The sequence below is a fragment of the Apium graveolens genome, chromosome 5 (assembly GCF_009905375.1).
Source record: "Apium graveolens cultivar Ventura chromosome 5, ASM990537v1, whole genome shotgun sequence".
Lineage (NCBI taxonomy): Eukaryota > Viridiplantae > Streptophyta > Magnoliopsida > Apiales > Apiaceae > Apium > Apium graveolens.
The window spans coordinates 140,194,747-140,219,268 of record NC_133651.1 but is presented as its reverse complement, the minus strand read 5'-3'; the positions used below and the strand labels follow the sequence as shown (position 1 = coordinate 140,219,268).

General features: G+C 35.7%; 2 protein-coding genes across 3 annotated transcripts; one reads left to right on the top strand and one right to left on the bottom strand.

Moving 5' to 3' along the window:
- Positions 1–11,352: 11,352 nt before the first annotated feature.
- LOC141724541 (O-fucosyltransferase 35-like) lies at positions 11,353–17,300 on the top strand. Its single transcript, XM_074526713.1, has 9 exons — positions 11,353–12,085; positions 12,985–13,152; positions 13,259–13,331; positions 13,415–13,485; positions 13,587–13,675; positions 15,100–15,232; positions 15,558–15,790; positions 16,120–16,596; positions 16,737–17,300. The coding sequence occupies exons 1-9, from the start codon at positions 11,642–11,644 to the stop codon at positions 16,927–16,929; spliced, it is 1,881 nt and encodes a 626-aa protein (XP_074382814.1). The 5' UTR covers positions 11,353–11,641; the 3' UTR covers positions 16,930–17,300.
- A 235-nt stretch (positions 17,301–17,535) lies between these two features.
- LOC141724542 (MOB kinase activator-like 1A) lies at positions 17,536–22,616 on the bottom strand. Of its 2 annotated transcripts, XM_074526715.1 has the most exons (7): positions 21,503–22,616; positions 21,308–21,416; positions 19,887–19,980; positions 18,867–19,000; positions 18,612–18,775; positions 17,733–17,845; positions 17,536–17,636 (listed from the first exon to the last, which is right to left on the bottom strand). In XM_074526715.1, the coding sequence occupies exons 1-6, from the start codon at positions 21,557–21,559 to the stop codon at positions 17,774–17,776; spliced, it is 630 nt and encodes a 209-aa protein (XP_074382816.1). In that variant the 5' UTR covers positions 21,560–22,616; the 3' UTR covers positions 17,536–17,636; positions 17,733–17,773. The 2 variants fall into 2 exon arrangements, with proteins under 2 accessions (XP_074382816.1, XP_074382815.1); XM_074526714.1 differs by having other exon boundaries at positions 17,536–17,845; positions 21,503–22,615.
- Between the last annotated feature and the right edge of the window lie 1,906 nt (positions 22,617–24,522).

Here is a 24,522-nt window from a genome sequence, read left to right as displayed (position 1 = left end):
CAGTACATATATATATAAATATGTACATACTAATTCTGTTTATAATTGTTTTATTTCCAGAATGACAATCGGCAAGACAATTGAAATTGTCTTGCTGAAAGTCATTTCAGTATATAATTGTGTTATTTTGGTTATCAGTATAGTTTTATACTGGCAAGACAATCGGTATGACTATCAATTGTCTTGCCAGTTATAAACCTTATATATAAATATTTTCCTTTTATTTTATACTGGTATGACAATCGGTATGACTATCAGATTGTCATACCAGTTATATATATTTAGTATTTATTATTTTTATTACTTTTATTTCTTCTATTTTCTAATGTGATTTTGCCTTGTAAGACTATCAGTATGACAATCGGTAAGACTATCCCGAATTGTCATACCGGTTGTCTACTTATAAGTTTTTTTTGTTGTTGTTTTGTTAAGTCATTCAGTCAGTTTTTTGTTTTTCAAAAATTCCATCAGTTCTCTCTCTCTCTCTCTCTCTCTCTTCGACCAAACACCAATTCCATCGCCATTATCTTCCTTGCTCGAGTTTTTACTCAGCAATCTAAAACATCACTCCTGATATATACACACACGTATATACATACAGGAGTGCTGCCAATTTTTTTTTAAAATCTTTTCCACTTCATTTTGTTCCCCTAAAAATCGAGTTGGGTTTGTTGATTTTGGGTATTTTTAATTTTAATTTCTGTTTTGTGTCTTTTGGCTTTTCAAATCTGCGTGTGTGAGTTAAGAATTTTAACGAGATACATTTCTGTCTAAATTTTTCGATTATAATTAATTTAATTCGAATTATTAAATTAATTTAATTAATTCGAATTTTCTTAATATTATTCTTAAAATTCTGAAAGTGTGTGTCTTATTATTATTTTTAAATGGCCCTCAATTTCCAAATTGTTTCGCATAATATTGTTGGTTATTTTAATCCAGATAAATGTGATGTAGAAAAATTTAAGCCGTGGATTAGATTTTTAAATGACCATTCGATTGTTAGCTCTGCTATTAAATCAAATGTGATTTTAAATGTTGATCTGCTAAGACTGATTTGCACAACCTCTACTGTGTCCGATGATTTTAAATCTTTTTTATTCACCGTGGCAAACACACAGTATGTGGTTGATGAAACAGTCGTCAATCGAGCTTTAAATTTTCCTATGGACAATTTCTGTAATTTGCCCTCTGAAAATGATATTTCAAACTTTTTCCATGCTATTCACTATCAGGGGGTAATTAATTTAACCAAGTTATCAAAATCTAATTTGGTGTCTGAATGGGACATTTTCTTCGATACACTTTCTAAAGTGTTTGCCAACTGCACTAAATCCAACTTTCACAACATCACTTCCACTCTGCAGTATATTGGTCTTGCGGTTGTTTTCAATCAAAGGATCAATTTTGGCAAACTACTTTTACCCATTCTCTTGAGACGTCTCACTACTGCTTTACGTGATCATTCTACAAATCGTAGGGTCTCGTGTTACTATGCTCGTTTTCTCATGCTTATAGCAGATCATCTTCTCACACCTGAGCACAAAGCCCTTTTTGCTAACTCCGCAGTAACCGAACCCCCTCCTGTAAGCAAAAAGATTTACACCCGCCAAGACACAACCTTCAAATTCATGCAAGTTCCAGTACTTGTATCTGCTTTCATGGCCACTTATATTCCCTTACCTATTTTCAATCTTCCTGGTCATGAACAGCAAGCTCAACCTCCAGTGGTTCAAGCCACCCAGGCTCCTCCAACATCAGATGCTCTTCCATTACAGGTAGTAATTCCTCACTCTCACTCCATTCCTACTTATATTGAAAGACCCCCAGTGGTTGATAGGACTAACCATGAAGTTGTAGAACCACAGCTTCAATCCCAGGTCATAGAGCCAAACACAAAGTCACAACCTATCTCAACCTCTCCCCCACTGTCTAAAATGTTACCCAGAAGGTTAATAGGAAGTAGTGTATTGTTGAATGTGAGTGAACCCTCAGCTCTGCCTCCTCCCAAGAAAAGAAGAACATATACTGAGGCATCAGAAAGCCCATCCTTGTCCTCCCAACAGGACATGGACTTTGAAATGGCCAATGAACAATTACTAGAGACATTCTCTCAACAGGATGAATCTATTGAAATTCGCCATAGGGCCATGACATCCTGTACTGAGTCAAGCACAATTCCATTACTCACAATGGAACCATACATACCAGTAGATGATACTCAGGACACGGAGCGAGGAGTGCACATAGAATCTGTTACAGTGCCTGCCATAGTTACGGCAGAAGAGCAGTCACATGCTTCTGAGGGAAAATCTGACTCTCAGCCACCCTTAATAGAGTCATTTTCTCCCCTCCCAGATCCAACACCTCTGGCTCCCTCACGGGATTCTCCACTCGCAGATTTATCTGGAGAAAGTGGAGGGCAACTCAGTCAATCTATCCCTGAAGTAATTCAGACATCTATTTCAAATGAACTGATAGTATTGACTGAGGATAGGGACTCGCGAATTCCCATTGCACCACCACTGACCTCTCTTGAAGAGGCTAGGGTGATTTTAATTGTAGGTACAGAAGAACAGCAACAGGAAGACTCCTCACGAGTAATTATATTGAGAGAAACACAAGCACGTGAGGTGTGTGAACCAAACACGAGTGAAATTCAGGTGAGAGCACACACAGACACAGACACTGAAAACCTGTTAGCTCAAATTGCTGCTTTAAAAGAAGAACTTGCTAAAAGCCAAGCTGAACCTAAATCATTCAAAGCACAAGTGGTTGAACGGTCTTCTTCTTCCACCTCTGTCAACAATCAGCTGGCACTCATCATGAATGATATCTCAGATCTCAAGACCACTGTCATACCAAAGCTCAATTCCATTCAGGAAACTCCAACTTTATCAGCTGATGACATTTCTAACTTCTGCTCTCTACATACAAGAATGACTTCTCTTGAAGACCTGGTTGAAATGAATCATGCACTGAACTCCTCCAGATTTCTAAAGATAGAAACGGGCTTGGAACATCTTAATGAAGGAATGAAACACTTGTATTTCATGATCAAGAATTCTCACTGCCCTAATGAAGAACAAAGAACTTACTTTGAAGGGCCGTCTGGTGGAGGCTCAGGCTCTGGAGGTGATGGAGGTTCTAAAGGAAAGTCAGTAGAGGATCCCTCAACTAAGGGGGAGAAGAAAGGGAGTAGTGGAAAGGGAAAAGAAAAAGATACCTCTGCTGGAGACAAAGGAAAGGCTGATGATGTCTACTACAGTGGAGAACATGATGACTTTGATATTTTTGACATTCCCACTGAACCAGTCTTGGAAGATAAAGATGGTTTCTTTGAAGCTGAAGAGGAAAGTGATTTTGGAGAATGGGAAGAGAAAGCTACAGTGGATCCTATCTTTGAGAAAGAGTTTCAGAAGCAGCAGTCAGAGATGAAAAGAAAAGAAGCTGAACTCAAAAAGGTCTCCCAGATCATTGACATGAGGAAAGACATACAAAGAACAGAAACTCTTCAAAAGCAACGTCTTCATGACATTAAGGCTCAAGAAAGGAGAAGAGATGTCAGACTGAAGATTGGTGAAAAATGGGATGAAGCTAGGAGAGTACTTGATATGCCTCAGCTGAGCACTAACATTGATAGGCAGTTCCTACATCTTCTTGACAAGCTGGAAATCTCAAATCCTAACAATGACATGTACATGAATGCTATCAAGACTGAAGTCTCACGAATCACAGCTGCTTTTGACAGATCCCTAAATGAGATGAGCATTTTTGTATATTGTCAGAGTGAAGGATCTTTCAAGGTGTCACTTCATCTGTTTGAGAATCGTTCTTTGTCAGAGATTTGGGTTCTTCTCAACAAAGTAAAAAGAAGCTCAGAATTGAATGAAGTTCTTCGAGAAAGACTTAAAGAGTTTGTCAGCAGGGCTAGTCCTCAAATGGTCAACAATCCTCATCAGGTGAGATTCTTTAAGTCTGATTGTCTTCAAATCTGTCAGCTAGATGCATAATCTCTTAAAGACTACTCAGCTAAGCATCTGGTCTGGATGGAACATCATTTAAGAACTGCTGGATACTCATCCATGTTGAAGACTCAAGCTGCTTATTTGATTCAAGCTTATTGTGAAAAGAATATTAAAAGGTACAATCAGTTCAAGAATAAGCTGAAGTCAGTTGGAGTTCAACCAGTCAGACCAGCAAGCTTCACTTCAGAAAAGGATCGTGTCTTTGACAAGGAGTTGCTTCAAGATTTAGAAGAAGGTGAAGTCAGAAGAGAAGACAACTGAAGTCAATTAGCTCAAAACTCAATGTAATATGATTAGAGCTTTATGAATCAAGATAGACTAATGTAGTTATATGTTCAGGCTAGAGGAACATCTATCTTGTATTCTCTTATAAATTTCTTTTGGAATCTGGAAAATGTTAAATATAATCCAGAACTTTTCTGCTATTTACTTTGCATTACTGTTTATATCTTTTTCTTATTTGTTAGTTGAGTTATCCTCTAGGTATTTTTTGTTATTGTCTAACAAGCAAATAGGGGGAGATTGAAAGGCATATGTCATAGCCTATTTGTTTATTCGAGGATTTAACTCAACTCAAATAAGAATGTAATAAGTAAATAGTGGATCTATCGTCAGAAAGATCTCACAGAGTAAAATATGTCAAAGGATTAAGAAGCATTGTTCATCTACAGACTTGATTACTTAATTCACTGGAAGAAGCTCAAGAAATTGATCAAGCCTCAGTGATATAAATCAAGATTGTGGATTTAATCAAGTGACAGAGATCTCGTCAGGGTATCAATTAATTACAAGGATTTAGTCTGAAGAAAATCAAGAGTATCAAGGTCAAGGCTTGAAGAAACGTCACGGAAGTTAGTCACTCCTGAACCAGACAGTACATCGAGTGTCAACATTGAAGTGGTGGAATTGATTCATAATTGACAGTGATTTTCAGAAGATTTTCAGAAGAATGGTTGCTGCTCAAGATTAGTATTAATTCTCTATTAATTAATTAAGTCATATAATTTAATTAAAAAAATATATTATATTTGCAAAGATTAATTTATTGATTAATTGAATTAATTGATTAATTAATTCAGAATTAATATTAAGGATTTTCAGAATTTTTATTAGATTAAAATCTATTAATAATTCAGTAAGACAATATGATTTGAACTACTATGACAATCGGTATGACAATTGATAGTCATACCGAAAGTCTTGCTAGTTCATTCTGATTGTCTTGCTAGCTATTGGGATTGTCTTTCTAGTTCAAAAGGATAGTCTCACCGAAAGTCCTACCAGTTCAAATGGATTGTCATGCCAGTTCATTTGATTGTCTTGCCGAAAGTCTTGCTGATTCAACTGGATTGTTTTGTTTACTTAAACAACAGAAAGCAGAAGACATTCAATCTATCAATCAAACAGAACACATAAGTCAAGAACACAGCAGAAACAAAAGCAAATCATTTCATTTTTCATCTGCTCTATTCAAGATCAAAATTCTAGATTGTAAAGTTAAATCCAAACCACTAGAATTATTTATCTTGTTCTTGTGTAACAATCTAGCGGATCAAAATCCCTAGAACTTAATCTCAAATCGCATTTAGCATTTGATCTTTTCATTGCAAAAATAGAAAAAGTTCATGTCGAATTTATTCTAGATTTGTAATAATTGATTTGAGATTAATCCCTTGTAACAGATACCGTTGTTGTAACACCTTTCAAGTTTAATAAAAGTTTTATTTAACTTGAATTTTGTTTCACCTTTTTATTCCGCATTTTATTCGATTAAACGGTATTGTTTGCATTCAACCCCCCTTCTACAAATAAATTGGGACCTAACAGATTGGCCATTCTTATAAACAACAACATTTTCTTTTTCCATATAGTGTAATTGGCCTTATCAAAGGGAGGAATCTTGATACTACTGATTTTCTGTGTATTCATTTTTCCAAGATCTAATCTGTTTACTTTCAGATTTTGCTCTGATACCACTTGTTAGATATGAATATAACACAGAGGGGGGGTGAATGTGTTTTGGCTTAAATGTTTGATTTTCGATCGACTTAGGCTTTAGCAATTGGTTGTTGTTTATGATTTAGTAGAATAGATGTTAAACATAAATAGCTGTGCAAATATGTAAAATAAAGATCTTCAAAACTCACTTAATTTTATATTAAAAATCAAGCAGTGTTTTGCTACAAAATCTCTAAGTTCTTGTTTTAGAACTTAGCTTCTTTCTTGAGAGAGAACACACACGCTTCTATTCTGATTGTTCTTCTTAACTAGAGGACCAGTGTTAACTTTATAACTCAGTTAACTGCTGGTTTACACGGTGGATAATAAACATGCTATTAGCTTTTTAAAACTGTCATTTGTCATTTCTATTTATAGAAAAGCAAATCTTCCATTTCTGGCTTAGCATATCTTTAGCTTCCCGTGATTAATTTAATCTCCTCTGTCAGTTAATCTTTGCCATTGATCTTGCACATCTCTCAAGCTGCTTTTTGTAGACTTGTCAATCCAGCTGTGTGAATTGTTTGTTGATTTGCAACCTTGGATATTAAACTGTTATGCAATTCTGTACTTAATTCGAGATATCCAATTAAGCTGTAGAGAACTCGACATCTCGATAGGCATGTTGGCTTGTCGATATCTCTGAAACTTCATTATTAACTTGACTTATCGACAACTCTGAGTTCTCTAGTGAATTTTGGTTTATCGATAACTCAGAGTTCTCTCATGAACTTTGGCTTATCGATAACTCAGAGTTCTCTAATGAATGTATACTTATCGATATCTCTGAGTTCTCGAATGGGCAATTCCTGAGTTCTCTATACCCGGTGGATATTGCTTATCCGTCGAGTAGTGATGGCTTATCCGTCGAGTAGACATTGCTCATCCGTCGAGTAGTGAAGGCTTATCCGTCGAGTAGACATTGCTCATCCGTCGAGTAGATATTGCTCATCCGTCGGGTAGATGTTATTCATCCATCGACACTCTCTGGAGTTTAAATGACTTCTCGATAAGTCATTCTGGAGTTCTCGAATGATTTCTCTGTAACACTAATTCTGTGACTTGTAGAGATCTTGACTTAGAATATCTTACACCAAACAGATTTATTCAACTCCAAGCTTCTTCATAATTCTTCTGAGGCATGATCTTCTTGATCTTCTTCCAGATAGAATTCTTAGGCTTGACAATGTTTAGAGAAAAATGCTCCAGTCTGCTCCATTTACATTGTACAGACATTAAGTGTTACAAGTATGAATTACAGATTAAGGTTACAATACAACTAATCTTAGGGTTGTCAGTATGACTTAGTCTTGTTATGATACAGGCATGTCTTGCACAACAAAAGCAGAATTCATTTTTATTCTACTCTTTTATCATTCTCAAGATTCAATTGCTCTAACTTCTTTCTTCCTCAAAAGCAAATTCTCTCTCTGCATATTTTAAATCTTTAGCCATGGCCCCTGTAGTAAAAATCATGTCTCAAAATGGATATATCTATGAAAAGAACAACTTCACAGCTCTAGTGAACAAGGAGATTCAACAGTCTGGAGATTATCACAAAATGATGGATTTTGTGAAAGGCTGTAAACTCAACTATGCTATGCTGGAATCTCCCACAATTTATTGTGAGGTTGTAGAAGAGATATGGACAACTACAACTCAACTAACAAGACCATCACTTTCACTTTCAAAGGTAAACAGTTTTGCATTAATATTGACATTGTCAAAGCATGCTTTAGAATTCCTGATAATACTGCTACTATTCCACACACAAACACTGATATAGTTAACATGGTAAATTCTATGGGCTATGTACTTTCTACCTCTAAATTAAGTAAAATTAGGAGGTTGGGTCTTAGAAAATAATGGAGTTATCTGTGTGATGTAGTAACTAAGGTATTTTCTGGTAAAATTAGCAATTTTGACTCTGTTAACATCTCCATGTTTTACATGCTAGTTACTGATAAATACTTTAATTTCAGTGACTTGGTCTTGTTTGAGTTAGGTTTTAAGTTAGAAGAACTCAATAAAAGAGGTAAAAGTGTCTATTATGCTAGATTCTTTATGATGCTTTCTAACCATCTTATTGAGAACATTGTAATTGAGAACCCAACCAACAAGTTAAACTGTTGGGTTCAAGAAAGAAGAATTATTGAAGATCTTAATAGAGCAAATAACCATAAAGAGGTGCCCTTATTCTATTTTCCATTAATGGAGGGACCTCAGGTAAGTGAGGTAATTTCTACTGTCTCCACTCTCCCAACCTCACACATTTCTTTGCCTTCTAGTGTAGCTACATCATCTGTGTCAATGACCCAACAGATGCCTACCCAAGCTACTAAACCATAAATTTCAAAATCCAAGTCTAAGAAAGCCCCCTATGGTTTCTTTCAAAAGAAACCAGTTGCAAAATCCACTAAAACCAAAGAGGGGAGCGTGAAGGAGGGTAAGTAAGGTGAGGGACAGGGTGAAAATCAAAGAAGCCCTAAGAATAAGGTTGGAGAGGTGAGTATTTTCCAGCCTAGCCACACTAGCAGCTTCTTAACAAACTGCAGTGCTTAAAAAGGACTTAAGCTCATTACTGGTTGCATCCTCCCAAAAGGATGTGACTATTGAACAAATCTCTCAGCCAAGGGCACGGGCCAAGAGGGCAAGGGACACTAGCTCACCCCAAACTTATGCCAGAAAGAAGAAATCTAAACCAACTGGGGATACACAGGGTGCACACACAATGCAAACTGAAGCAATAGACTCAGTCACTGCACCTTCTCAAAGTCAGTTTGATGTGGCTCCAATAAATGTGGAGTCACAGCCAAAATCTCTAGTGATTGAAGCACCTGAAACACCAAATCCACCCACACACTCACTGGATGTTGACATGATCAATACATCACTTCCAAATTCTCCATCTTTAACTCTTGTGGAGAAGCCAAAAATCCAAACAAGTGAGCATCATCTTTTAGATGATTTGTTGGATCACTTGCCATTTCTTTCTAAGTCTGTTGAGACATCTGTGCCTAAATTTTTATCAATCTGCACAGAATCTACAATAGTCTCCACTCCAAACTTATTCATTTCTTCTATCCCGATGGATATTCATCATCCATCGAGTAGTGATTGTATCCCGAAGGATAAGCCTAACAACAGTCATCCGTCGGATAGCCATACTACTGTCCCGATGGATATTCATCATCCGTCGGGTGTCTCTGCACAACTTCAAATTTCTTCAATTCTTACAAGTGCAGAAGACTTAGTGGTAGTGCAATCACTCTTAGGACTGAGGGAAGGGAGTGAATTGAGTGAAAGTCTGGGTTGCTCCCAGGAAAAAGGAGAGAAAATGAGTGAACAAATGCAGTCCATTTTTTCACGACTGGAAAAAGTGAGTGAGAGGAGTCCCACCTTAGATGGTGAAGGTGAGGGTGTGAGGGTGGGAAGCCAAGGGGAGCTCTTGATGCAAGAACATAGAGATCATGAGAGAAATGCAGGTACAGGAGAAATAAGGGTGAACATCATTGTTAGTGAGTCAATGAATGTAAATGAAGCAAACAGAGAGGAATTATCTCAGCATAGTCAATTTGTTATAGATTCCACCTCTTTGGATGCTGAGACATTTACTCATCCTGTTCCAGCATATCAACTTTTGGCTGGACATGGTAATGAAAATGCAATAAGGATGCTGAATTTGGTGCACATCACTCAATCCATGCAAAGAGCAAAGGATGCCATCATAACTATGCCTTCTACAACTGGTGATGACATAGATTATGAGACTGGTGGGTCAGAAGAATTCTTTGATGATGATAGTGAAGAGGGATCACTGGACATAGGGGAGAAGTAGGTCCTAGTTCCTAATCTGGTATGCCAACTTGGGCATTTTCAAAGCAGTGATGAACATTATTTCAAGACCACCCTCATTCAACTCATCAGTCAGACACAATATGCTCTTCAATCAACAATAAATGCCAGCACCAAGAATCTCCTACAAGCACACCTTCTTCTCTTCAATTACAACAAATCCAAGGCTTTCAACACAGTCAGAATGTCACTTCTATCAAAAATAAGGTTGATCAAATGAAGAAGGATATTTCTGAAAGATTGGATGCTAAAATTCCAGAAGTAACTATGATTGATATTAAGAGACAGCTAAGGAAGAACTCTTATCTTGCTACTCAAGTGTATTCCTTGGATAAAAGGATGACTTCTATGGAAGCTTCTCTAACAACTATTCATCTACATCAAACTCAACAAATAGACTTGCTTCAAAAGCTAGTGGTAGCACAAACCTCTTCCTCTACTCTACTTGCTGATAAAAAAAAAGGGGGAGAAAGAAAGCACTATATTCCCAATCAGTCAAGAGGGATCAAGGAGTGAGGGGGAGCAGAAAGTGCTAAACATCCAAGTCAGCAAAGTAATTGTGCCAACAATTGCTTTCACAAAGCCACCGACCATGGACATCATTGACATAATAAATCTGGCAGCAGCAAAACTAAACACAGATGACAAACTGTTAAAGATTGATATAGCAGCAGCTCAGAAGGAGTTAAAAGAAAAATGGAGGAAAATAGATGCAGAAATTCAACAAAAATTTGGACCAATTCAGAAGCCAGACAAAACATTCATTCATCACTCTCAAGTCAAGAATATTTCTGTGAAAATGAGTATGAATTATCTGGAAAAAGGCCAAACATCTTGCATCAAAATGAGGTTGTGCTTATTAATAAACGGGGTTACGCTTATTAATAAAAATTATTTATGATCAATTTCTCCGAAAATTATGACTCCTCTTTTACACCCAAAAATCTTCATCAATAAAAATCAAACAACTCGTAGAATCAATCATGGCACAGAGTGAACAAAGCCTAAGAATTTTTTTTTCAAAAATCTCTTCGAGAACACCTTACTTATCTCACTACCCATCAATAACTTGTATATTGTTGATCATTTTGTGTGTACATAAAAAGTAAATGTTTATCATGAATTTATATTTATGAACAACTTAAAAAAAAATTGAAAAAAAAAACTCTGCATCCACAATCTAAGAATATATACACGTACCCATCAACTCTTGCTCCTCTCGCAATTCGAATGTTGCGAGTTTGTTTAACACTAAAAAAAATTAATAGCGGGGCCTCTACATTCTAAAAAGAAAAGTTTTGCTGAATATTTTTCAATAAATTTTGGAATAAAAGTGAAAGTACTGTTTTCCGAGAAAAACGCGTCCCCTTGTGTCATGGACAAAGTTAAAAGAAAATGAATTTAAGGTTTGCTGAAAAAAACGAGTGTAAAAACCTACTTCTTAAAAAGTAAAGCGTGTCCGGTAGTTGCTTCCGTCGCCGGGGGGGGGGGGGGGGGGGGGGTACCGTTCCTCATTTGCCATGTACTACTACAATTCAATCATATAATTCTCCTGTCCCCGTAACCATCTTCACTTTACTAACTGTAATAATTCCCATATAAATTCTTCGCTCTCTCTCTCTCTCTCTCCAAGATAAGTCTTGATATTCTCTCTACGACCAAAAGCACAAGCCCCCCCCCCCCCATCCAATCACTAACCCATTTATACACACAGCCAATTTTATTAACATAAGCCTCATACTATATGGTAATAATATAACATGGGTCATCCAAATCACCATCAATCCAATGCCACCACCGATGGCGCCATCTCTCAACGAGTCAATAGTCCTCGATTCTCTGGTCCGATGACTCGCCGTGCTCAATCTTTCAAACGCAATAACAACAATAATAATACTAACAATACTACCCAATACGAGATCGACTTGCCCGTCAACTCACCCAGATCTGAACTCGCTGCTGATGGGTTTGATACTAATGCTGAAAAGAAACAACCCCATCATCACAATTTGACTCAAAGACTTCATACTAAGAAGCAGCTTGATGGAGGAGCTATTACTGTTGATTTGATTTTGGGCGGGAAGAAGAAGCTAGGGCAATGGATGTTCTTTGTGTTTTGTGGGGTTTGTTTGTTTTTGGGTGTTTTTAAGATTTGTGCTAATGGTTGGTTTGGATCTGTTATTCAAACTGTTGGGTCTCATCAGGTAATTTCTTTTCCAAAAATTACACCCTTTATCAAGGACTCTTGTACCAATTTTTTTATTGCTTTTCTACTTGTTTTCTTCTGTTATAATATGAGAGAGAGTTAAATATATTGATTAGGTGTCTGAGTAGTCAATATTACGTTTTCAGATAAAGCTTTGTTGGTAATTTATATAGTTATCAACCTGATTTATGCAAAAATGCAGGGCTTTAAGTTGTTAGGAGTTTTCTATACAGCATTACTTTTATGTCGTAGTCTCGAACTTTCTTGAAGGATGAAAGCTTCATTTTGTGGATAACTAATGTGTATTTTCAAGTTAGAAAGGGGGTAGTTGGGATATAGAATGCATTGTCATTTTACCATTTTTGGGGCGGGGAACGTACAGTATGGTTATTCTTGAAGTCCTAATTTTCTGATTAAGGTTAGAGCAAGTCCAGTATTCTTTTAACTCATTCCTTATAAAAAAATATAAACAATTAGCTCTAAGTAGTTTACGAAATAGATAAGTAGCTTTGTCTCCAACCGTGCACCGTGCTTCTTAGACCAATCCCTTATTGAATATTTTATTGTTAAAAGTGCTTTCTTTCAATTAAAATATAACATACAAGAGAGAGAAAGATAGCAGTTTTCACGTTTTATAATAAAATTTTAGTTGAAACATCCTTAAAAAGAAGGAGATGCTACTTAAAAAATAAGTAGTTAAATGTTTCTATTAGTGATTTAAGGAATTATTAGGAGATTTTTGGAGCACTTTTTTTTCTCACATTCCCAAATTTTAATGTAAGGGCATCATTAGCTAGCCTATTGGACTTGCTCTTAGGCTTTGTAAGCAAATAACATGCATGTAGTATATGAGAAATATTTCTTCTCTTGTTTATGTATCTTTTTCTTTCCAAGTAGGATTCATTTTACTCTATGGACACTGGTATGAGTAGAATGGATAAACACTCCCATATTAATGGTTTAAAGGAGCACGATAATGAAGCTGGAAGTGAAGGCTTGGATGTTGAACGAACTTTGAAAACGGTAGCATCAAGTTTTGTTGGCACCAAAGACAGCATGGCCGATGTAAGTGTCAAATGTCTTATATTTGTAATCTATCTTGCTCACTATTCTTAAATTTGTGCGAGGGCGAGGAAATCCTTATTAATACTTTTTATGATTATTTCAATAGCATTCAGTTATCTGGTTGAAACCAAATAGTGAGAACTTCACTCAGTGCATTGAGCAGCCAAAAAGTCATCAACGTAAGTCTGTGCATGTATTACGTGTACCAATGTACTATGTCTTTACGCGACCCAGTTTTTTGATACCTCTCTTGTCCTCACAGATATAGATGCAAATACCAATAAATTCCTTCTCATAAATGCGAACGGTGGCTTGAATCAGATGAGATTTGGGGTCTGGTTCTTGTATCTTTTTTAAATGACATATCAGGCTGTTATTGAGGTGATTTAATTAAATTTTGGTAATTGTCTAATAAACTAAAATCTAGAGTGCAGATCTGTGATATGGTTGCTGTTGCGAAGATAATAAAAGCAACACTTGTCCTTCCTTCTCTCGATCACACTTCTTATTGGGCTGATGAAAGGTAACTTCTTTACCCCTGGTAATTTTTTAATACGTGAAAGTGGTATTGTGTTGATAATAGTGCCTCAGTAAGATTAAGTGAATAGCTTTAGTAATCTCTTCATGTCTCTCTAGCATTTATATGCTTTATTTAGATAATGCTATCTGCCAGTAATAGAGATTTTGCGTGAATATTGCGCATCTGGAAATATTTCTCAAATTGGGGATGAATAATTTGTCTGCTGGTGTTTACTACTACATTTCGCCCTTATAACTTATAAGCTCTGTTCCCGGACCCTTTATATTGCTTCAAGTGCCCATGTTGGACACTCGCAATTCGACATGAGTATAGACACTTGAATACTTTTTATTAAGGCCAAAATTATGTCAAATTTTTTCTATACAATAGAGGTCCACATGAGCATTGTTGTAGAAGCGCACTTAACAGCGCATAAGACCAAGGCCCGTCAAAGCACTGGTGGGTTTCCACATCGGCATAACTCCCCACCACTTCTAACAAGTTGGTTTGCACTTTGTCTTGAAAATCCTAACCACTTTCAGGAAGTGCCTCTTAACCATTATTTTAAGGGGTACAGCCAGATCTGACTTATTTTTTTTGCTGTGCCTTCAGTGTATTCAACGAAAGTTAGAATCTTAAAGAAGATGTTCGAAGAATGAAAATAATTATTTAATTAATGGAGATGAGTCATGTATTGTTTTGACACTGTGACTTCAGTGTCACAGTGTTATTTGCTTTTGAACTGTGTTAATATTTGTTATATATTTAGATTTATTTCTGTAGCACACTTCTTTTTAGTGAGATGCTTTACTCTAATTGATTATTCTAGAACATAACCTTGAATTTTGGGAATTGTAGAAGTAAAGACAGTTTTTTTATGAGCATTTTCTATTTCACAAATATAATAGCAATAGAATCTTACATGAAAGCCACACCACATTATCGAACTTTTTGGCATTAAGATGCATTTTAGACGTGATATATCATTATATGATATTCCTAACACAACATAAGGTGTCTGTTCAGAAAACAGACAGAATTTGAGGCTTCTTCTTTAGGAAAAATACTATTATTCATATCCTAGGAGTAGGAAGTCCCTTGTGCTTTACTGCCCTTTTTGATGAACAAATATTAGAAAGAATTACGTTAACTGAATGAACAGTTTAATATTATTCGTGTTAGAATAGGAATTCCTAGTAGTTCAAGTGGTATCTTACAAACCTGTTAAAACAAGAATACAGAAGTACGATGTAACTGGTTTTAAGCAGACTAAGTGGGTACATTTGGTGGCTTGCTGTCCAGAACTTATGAACAGGGTAGCCACCATCTGGTGGTACCATGTTTAACGTGCATGAAGTTCTGATAAAAGCTTATGATTTGTAATGACCTTGTCCAAAGAACTAATTGTTTCTGGCTTCTATTGACAGTGGCTTCAAAGATCTTTTTGATTGGCAATACTTCATTGAGACTCTGAGAGATGACATTCATATAGTTGAGACATTACCACCTGCATATGCTGGATTAGAACCTTTCTCAAAGACACCGATATCCTGGTCTAAGGTGAATAATTCTCAACATTCAACTCTATGATCGATCTTCCTTTGTTATGATGTTCTCCTTTTTATAAATGACACATGTTTCTTCGCTACACACTATATTACTACTTAGGATAGTACAAATGTTACGAGTATTTTTTGTGGTTGGGTTCACACTAAATATATCATTCCATTTTTTTTGTCAAGCATATTGTTCCATTTTTATGAGGATGTCAAATCCATTATTTTAGCTAGCCATCTAATGCCTCTTTCAGAGTTTGAGATCTTGGTCAGCTAACCGACTTCTTTTGAGATCTTGGTCAGCTAACTTACTTGTTTGCTTTTTGTAGGCTAGTTATTATAAGTCGGAGGTTGCACCACTTCTGAAGCAGCACAAAGTGATATATTTCACCCACACCGATTCTCGAATAGCAAATAATGGTCTACCTAACTCAATTCAAAAGTTACGTTGCCGTGTGAATTACAGAGCATTAAAATATTCAGCGCCAATTGAAGATCTCGGGAAAGTCTTGGTTTCAAGAATGAGACTGAATGGAAGCCCTTATCTTGCTTTGCATCTAAGGTAGCTCTTGCAGTTCTTTTTTTTTCTGTTGCCCAAACTCTAGATCAAATTTGTTTCTGGTTCAGGTGCTTTTAGTAGTGGTTTGTAGGTGTTTCTTTTGTTAATAATGTGAAATGTTCCATGTAAAAAAATATGTTCAGCAGAATCAGCTAATTTTCAAACTGAAAGAGTAATATGTAATGTCTTTTGTACAAAAATGTAGAGAACAGCTAAAGATGTGTCAAATTATGTACAGATGAATACCCTTATAAATTAATAATATGCAATAAAGAAAGTAAATTTGACTTGTTGATAAAGCGGGTAGACTTAATGATTTTTCATGCTTGTAGGTATGAGAAGGATATGCTTGCATTTACAGGCTGCAGTCACAGTTTGACGCCAGAAGAAGATGATGAACTTCGTAGGATGCGGTACGAGGTCAGTCACTGGAAGGAAAAAGAGATTGATGCGTCTGAGAGAAGAAAGCTTGGTGGCTGCCCCTTGACCCCTAGAGAGACATCCCTTTTACTCAAAGGATTGGGATTTCCATCCAGCACTAGGATTTACTTGGTAGCTGGTGAAGCTTTTGGAAACGGAAGCATGCAACATCTTGTGGAAGATTACCCAAACATCTTCTCCCATTCAACTCTATCCACAGAAGATGAACTGAGACCTTTCAGGAATCACCAGAACATGCTGGCTGGTTTGGACTATGTTGTTGCCCTGCAGAGTGATGTTTTTGTTTACACCTATGATGGTAATATGGCAAAGGCAGTTCAAGGACATCGGCGCTTTGAGGACTTTAAAAAGACTATAAATCCAGACAGGTAATTCTTGAACAAGTTTATTATCGTTTAGTCCATATTTGGTGATTTGGTATACCTTCTATTCTTGGGAATTAAATATTACAGTTTAGCTGCTCTTAGCTTTATTTAATTTATATTACTTCATTTACTTCTCCTTGCAGAATGAATTTTGTGAATATTGTTGACGACTTTGATGAAGGGAAAATTTCATGGAAAAAATTCTCTTCCAAAGTAAAGAAGCTTCACGAGGACCGCATGGGAGCGCCTTATCTAAGGGAACCTGGTGAATTTCCCAAGCTCGAAGAGAGCTTTTATGCAAACCCCATGCCTGGATGTCTTTGTGAGAGAAGCTAAAGAAGGGCAAACTGTCACGACCAAGGTTGACGTTAATTGGCTTATGGATTGCTAGGTTGAGGTTCTCATCGAGTACTGGGTGTTTAACTTATGACAGAACTCTAGCTTCTCAATTTAATTGAAAATTTGATTTGCGGGAGAATATACACACATTATACTGAAAAGTTGGGGCATGAGCATGGAGATGCTGGGATAACTTCAGAAGTCGGACATATCTTCAAGTTTCACACATCAAGAAACTTAATGGTTTTGATGTTGAATTTATTACTTTTTGGAATAGACTAAGTACCAACTATACATGTTATATAATACAAGTGTATACAGATTATTGAAATGTCCTCATTACAGGAATTTTTTTTTACTTTAGACAACCTGTTCTTGTCCTTCATTCGTATGCTTATCTGTTTTGGTTTTTTCCTTCATGTTATTATGAAGTGTTTCGAAGTCAAGCTGCAGGATTTTTACTGTAGTGATAATCAAAATATTGTGTAGAAGTTTGGTGATAATGCAAGTCTAGAGACGGTCTATTTTCTAGGTCATTAGCAATTAGCCTTCTTTTCCATGATTCTTATCATCTTTGTTATTTGCTTTTTTTAAAGATTAACATATTGGAGTGTTCCATGTCTATAATATCTGCATTCAAAAGGTACATCAACGTTCAATGAAAAGGTAAATGAGCACGCAAAAGCTCAATAAAACATGTTCACCTACAATAAAAGAACAAATGAAAAAAATTAACTGAATATGAATGAACAATGAACTAATGGTTTAACGGCATTGGATACTTCCGTTCAACATTTTACCTTCCATACTAGAGAAGCCCTGAAAAGACTTACTGGAGGCACTACAGTTGCAAAATTGATTCAACAAGCTCGTACAGTGGTGCAAGTTCCCCCTTGTCAATCAAGCGAAATTCCTGCAGTAACAAGATGTTTGATGAACCGACTTCTTGTGCTACATCCATTGAAGGGGTGTGGCCATAAGAATGAATGTGTACAAAATGTCACTACGCATGAAATTTTCTTCTTTTTTAACAAGCTGTACATGAGATATTATTTATCTTTTATAAAGAGTTGTGGGGAAAACAATACTATGAAATTGAGGATGACCAATGAATATATCAGGTAACAAGCTAAACGGACAGATGGTCCCAGCTAACTACATTCCTTTACATAGTGACAACTAACAAGCGATATAGACATAGGAACAGCAGGTTTAAGTGTTGGGAAACCACTCCCATAGTCCCATGTGCTTATTTCCTCCCTGTTTCATGTATAGGGACATTTATTAATGTCTATTTAGGTGCAGCAATGAGATTACGGTAGCTGTGAGATGTGAGATGGATGAGTTAAGAGTATCATGGAGTTTGTTTAGAATGTAATAAAAATACTATGTTGGTTTTGAATTAACAGTGAACCTGGAGATTCTCTCTCAACCCAATTTATTTTTCCCAGATTTCTCTCTCTCAATCTTTTACATATCCCTGTCTTAAAAGTTTATCTCTCTTAGCAGTTATGGCTTTATGGGTGGATAGAGACGAGTAATATTGAACTAAAGAAGTTGGAAAACATACATTAGTTCACAACATATGACAAATAAACAACAAATTTTTTTCGTAAGGAAAGGAACAAATGCCTATTGAGACTCAGTACTAGAAACATCACAAGAAACTAAGTGCTTACCCATGTGAAGAGAACAAAATGCTTAAAGCATGTGTTTAGATGAGCTTCTTCCTTCAGGCTAATAATCTTCTGAAAATGTGAATGATAGATGTGAGCATACACACGAAACAACCTCTTGAATATTGTCTTTACAACATCCACAAAATTGGGTGGAAATGGTGTGCCTGCAGCAGAATACAGACATGATAAATTACATGTTCCTTTGACAGATTTACAAATCCAATGTCAAAAAGTACAAATAAAATATTGGCTCACCCAGTTTCTGAGGAAAAATTGATTCATCATCCAGTTGAGTTTCAATCCAGTCCATTAAATACTCTACATATTTAGGAGCAGATACCTCTATTGGTTTCTTTATAGTAACTCCATCAGCCCATCTGTATTCGTATCTGTAAAGAAATATTGGTAAGTCAAATCAAAGCATATGAATACATCATCAGACCTCAAAAAGAGAAGTGGCAAGTTGTAACTAATGATTGAGGACTAGACTTCACATTTCCAACAAGCCAAAAACTATATAAAATAGTGAAGTATTAGAAGTTACTTATGCGGATATGGTTCTAAAGCAAATCAAGCAGATATATCCAAATCTAAATGGGTTACACAGGGGTAAAAAAATTAAGTGAAGAAAAAAGAGTCAAACTTTTCAGAGGTCGAGCCCAACAGTCAAATTTCCTAACTTCAGGTAATGTTAATATTATGCCGATTTTTGCTCAAATATATGTCTTAAAATAGTTTGTACCAGGCCTTGTTTTTTTCAATAATTTTTCGACCATTTCTTCAACAAGAGACACCAAATGGCTATGCATCGTCCCTCTTCTCTCCCTGTCACAAGTTGTGCTAGAACAGATGATCCAACAATATCTTGGTAAAATGTAGAAATCTCTTTAGCCTTACTAGGAAATTCTTCTCTATGTGTTATGATGTACTCCCTCAGTCCCTTCCAATTGTTTACATTTATGAGGAATTGTCCGGCACGCATTTTAAGGTGCATAAAAAGTATAGTTATGTAACCTATTTTTACAATTTTTCTTTTTCTGAATAAAAGTTGAATGTTTTAATTTTTAGTCAGAAAAACAAAATTGTAAAAAAAATTACAGAACTATATTTTACATGCACCTTAAAATGCGTGTCGGACACTCTCTAAAAAATGTAAACAATTGAAAGGGACGGAGGGAGTATCAAATAGTACCATAACCCATCAACACACATGCAGAATTTGATTGCATAAATAGCATCAGGACTAAAGATTTCCAAAAGGATCAAGAAAGTTACTTTGCTCCCGCTGTCATTGTTGGGCAGGTTGATGCAGTACAGAATTCCGTAAGAGTGCCATATAGAATGTTCACCTGATTAAAGAAGTCAACCGCTGTAGGGGGGTGGATGAAAACTATATCACAAGAAAATCAAAATTGACATGCTATAATTTCTGTCATACATGTGCCACTAACACATTGTATATAACCAATACTGATGCATACAATCTCATGTCCAAATGGAAAGTACCACCAAGACACGACTAACACATCTAGATAATATAGGAACCCTCTGTTCTTTGAAAACGATGAGGACTATTTTGGTTAAAGAACATGAACCTAATGGCTCTGCATAAAACTGCCTCTTTGGAGAGTAGAGGTTTTAATTAGTAAAATCAAAGAAAAAAGTGGGTAGATTCCGAAATTTCAAACATTTTATATAGCCATCCTACAATTGATCATGAAAGATAAGCTAGTTTTTAATACTCACAAGAACAGCTAGAATTCATATGCACCTATCCTGATGGATTTATATATGACTGCGGTTATAGTGCAGCAGTGTCGTAATTTCATTTATCAATTGGTGAAAAGATAGTCACAAGTTTAACTAAAACAGTTGCATCGACTTTTCAATTTACTTTGAGAGCATTAGTGATTCCGTGGGAAAGTGGAAGGTGGTGCAGTTAAGGATATTTCAAATTTCGGAGAGTCAAAATATAATAAGTTGCAGTTTTACAAAGTTGTTCCACCGATTCTTTTTTATCATCGTCAAAACCCTTGTGTGAATACACATAAACTAAAACTCTGATTGACGTGTCATACCAAACACAAGCTGATTGGATAAGGCATGATGAAGTGTTTATAATAAAATTAAAAGTTATCACTGTCACAGAACTGATTGATAATAAAAACAACAAAAAGTTGTGTCGGGACCAAAAAGAGAAGATGCTGGCAAGAAGTTAAGCATTATGAAGCAATATATCCTTCATCTGTCCAGATTACATCCAGTGGCATGAAATTTAATAATTAGGTAAAGTTAAGGAGAAAATATTCTAAATTTAGCATGAATTGCTGAGGGAAAAATTGGGATCAGTATCTTTTTTTTGTTTGAAAGATAGAAGTGAATGGGTGGTTTTCGGGAAGGGAGACGGAGAAAGCAGCATCTTTTCAGGGTTATGGGGAGTATAAGAACTTTGAGTTATTAGTCATCTGCATACCAGAAAAAGGCTTGTAAAATATAGTTCCCCCATTAAAGAATCTTAAGGATTGAGGATTGACGGTACGTATGCAGATTATTGTTTTTATCAAAGTATTGGAATATTACTAGCATGCTGGAAAGATGTTGATAATTTTGAACTCTGAGACATAAGATATTCAAATGATGACTTTGCAAGTTGCTGTAGTAACATGAGATTTTCATAATAAAGTATAGATACTTACTATTTACTGCCAGCCATTCGTTGAGATCTTCTCCAGGAGGGAGACGCACAGCTTCCTTCAAGTTGCCACTACCCAAGGTAGCATCAATGTGCTTTTGAAGTTGTGCACCCTATGATACAGATAGCAATTAGCACCACAACAGATAAATACTAGAGAATTGACTCCTAACAATAACATGATATAAGTAACACTCACCTTACTCCCAGATGGAGCACTCTTTTTGGGACGGAATGTCTTTTGGTTTCTGCCCATATATCATTGGGAAAATCAGCAATATTGAATGTAGATAGCTATTACCATGAGGCATTTGATAAAACGCATATATAATAGGATAAAGTAACATATGTCTATGTATGTTTACGTCAGGAACATGAAAATGCAGTAAAAAAGATGATTTAATGTACAACTTAACAGCTCTCATGTCTGATTTCACATTTGAACACAAAAGTCAGTCTCCCACATTTTAGATTAAGATGGCCAACTTTGGCTTTTTCCATGAAAGCAGAATCATGAAGCATGGTCATATTCTTTGAACGATTAAATGCTGGTGTACTAACAAGATTTATCTAACTGTTTCTGAAAATTATTCCATAGCAATCATCCGTCCAGATTTTATTTTATTAATTGGAGTCCTCCATTTTTCACGACACGTGGGGTGCTTAAGTCAGCTGACAGAACAAGTACATGCAGTAATAAAATTCAGTGCCGAGGTAAGACACCCCTAAAACAAACTTGAGTACAAGTGTACAACTCTTATGACTACATAATATATAATTATGTTTCAAAAATTTGTCATGGAATTCCTTTAGGAGTTCAAGCAATGACATCTTCCTAAAATAGAAAGACCTGAATATATCGCCCCTCTCTTTTTGGCAATTTGAAATAATCACATTATGAGACAAGTAATATATTAAATCTTAGTAAAATCTATGCCTACGCGAAAGTATCAGATATGTAAAAACAAATGGATATAAAAAATTTAGTACCATCCCATTCTGATGTGTGCATTGTATGCTGATGTGAGCCATTTTTGTGCAGTGATCAAAAGAGCATGCCATGAAAAATCTTCTAAAAGAATTGACAACTGATAGTAAATTACTGGTTCCGCCAAAATCATATATTCATATCACATTTTAAATATTTGTTGTGTTCAGACAAAAATCTAACATGAAATCAAGTTCTTGAACAGCGTTAGCACCGTCAGCAATTTAATTCATGTTTTATATATTCATAGCCAATGGGCCTATAAAACACCATTGATATTAAACATACAATTTAAAGAATCACATAGTAAAGTACTACATCTAAAATTTTCTACATAAAATTTTCACTATTTCCCTCATTTTCCGCTTGTCGGCCACAAAATGTCAGAAGTACTAGATTTTAATTAACATAGAAAGACCTGATATATCGCCTAAAATAGAAAGAGCTGATATATTCCTCTCCCTCTCTTTTTGGCAATCTGATATAACAAGATTTGAGACGAGTAACTATCTACTATCCCATTCTTATCATCTGATGTATGCGTTGTACACTGATGTGAGGCAATGTTTTGCAATGATCAAAAGGGCATGGCCATGCAAATCTTTTAAGTAAATTGACAATTCAATAGTATATTACCAGTTGCACCAAATCCAAATATTGATATCACATTCAAATAATCACTGTAATCATTGTGTTCAAACAACTAACTACCATGAAATCAAGTTCCTGAACAGAGCTAGCACTGTCAGAAATATATTCACAGTCTATATTCATACGCCAATAAAAACACCATGATGTTAAACATACAATCTACAGAATAACATAGTAAAGTACTAGGCATCTGAAATCTTCTATTTAAAATTTTCATCACTTCCCTTTTTACCGCTTGTCTACAACAAAAAGCATGAAGTAGTAAATTTTAAGATCAAATTATACTAATCCATCCTACACAACAATTCTAACTAAAATATATTAACCTTTACTTAACAGGTTATTACAAAATGTTCATTCATCCACTATGATGTTTTATCAGTACAACCTAATAAATATGATAAACAAAAAGCCATCACACAAAATTACAAGTTTGACATCATCATCATCAACAATGACAATCAACACCTAAAAACATAATCTTGATTTCTTGAATGAACAAATTCTCAAGCAAACATTTCAAAATCATCCAAAAGCACAGAAAAATAATCACTAGGAAAGATCCCATAAAAGAAAAAATTAAAAGACATGCAAATACAAAAGAAAGACCAGATAATTTGAATATACAAGAGAAAAGAAGGGTATGATTGTTATAGATAAAAAACTAAGGTTATTACCTGCTGTATTTAATACTAAGATTCGGGAGCTCAAGGCCTTTAATGGCTGCTCTCGTGTTTCGTGACTCAATCTGCCTTTACGAGATGCCTACGTATCTCTGTGAATTAGAGAATCAAGCCAAAAAACGTAGTTCTGATTGGTGGGGGTGAGACCCCTTATATAGATGTTGGGAGTCCTTGAATTGGACTTGGTATAGGAGACTTGGTGGGCAAGTCTCATAATTAGAATGGACTTTGGAGTCCTCGATAGTAGGAAACTGATTCCTTATCATTTTAGGTCCCCTTGAGGCTAATCTCCAAGGATTTATATCCTTATCGGGACTCTTTTCAACATCTGATTTGTCCCTTATTAATTAATTACGAAATTAATTAATAATCAGGACTTTTGGGCCTTTTTTATTCCATCAGGCCTGATCTGGTCCATCAGGCTTAACCTTTCTGGTCTGAGTATCATATATCTTTTTATTGGGCCTAGCAGCCCACAGCTTGTACAATTAATGCAGTATTTAATTATACAAGCATAATTTATTTATCCCTATCATTTGCCCCCCAACTTTTGGGAAACATTGATTAGGTTTCGCAGAAGTTAAGTCTATTCGTTCCCTTACAGGGTTTCATTTTTCCGTAAAGTGTGGAGCGACCTACACATTTATAATGAATTTTTCCTTTTATTCAGGAATTATCTTAATTTCCAGGAATTTTTTCCTTATTTCCGGGATTTTTTCCTTATTTTCTGGATTTTACCCTAATTTTCTGGGATTTTCCCTAATTTTCTGGAATTTTTCCCTAATTTTATGGGATTTTTCCCTAATTTTCTGGGATTTTCCCTAATTTTCTGGGATTTTCCCTAATTTTCTGGGATTTTTCCCTAATTTTCTGGGATTTTCCCTAATTTTCTGGGAT

Coding starts and splice junctions, on each gene's coding strand:
- LOC141724541 (XM_074526713.1), top strand. CDS start 11,642: ATGGGTCATCCAAATCACCATCAATCCAATGCCACCACCGATGGCGCC. Junction 13,676..15,099: donor TCTTATTGGGCTGATGAAAG/GTAACTTCTTTA, acceptor TTCTATTGACAG/TGGCTTCAAAGATCTTTTTG. Junction 16,597..16,736: donor AAGACTATAAATCCAGACAG/GTAATTCTTGAA, acceptor TTCTCCTTGCAG/AATGAATTTTGTGAATATTG.
- LOC141724542 (XM_074526715.1), bottom strand. CDS start 21,559: ATGGGCAGAAACCAAAAGACATTCCGTCCCAAAAAGAGTGCTCCATCT. Junction 18,776..18,866: donor AATTTTTCCTCAGAAACTGG/GTGAGCCAATAT, acceptor ATTCTGCTGCAG/GCACACCATTTCCACCCAAT. Junction 17,846..18,611: donor ATTTTGTTCTCTTCACATGG/GTAAGCACTTAG, acceptor TTGTTACTGCAG/GAATTTCGCTTGATTGACAA.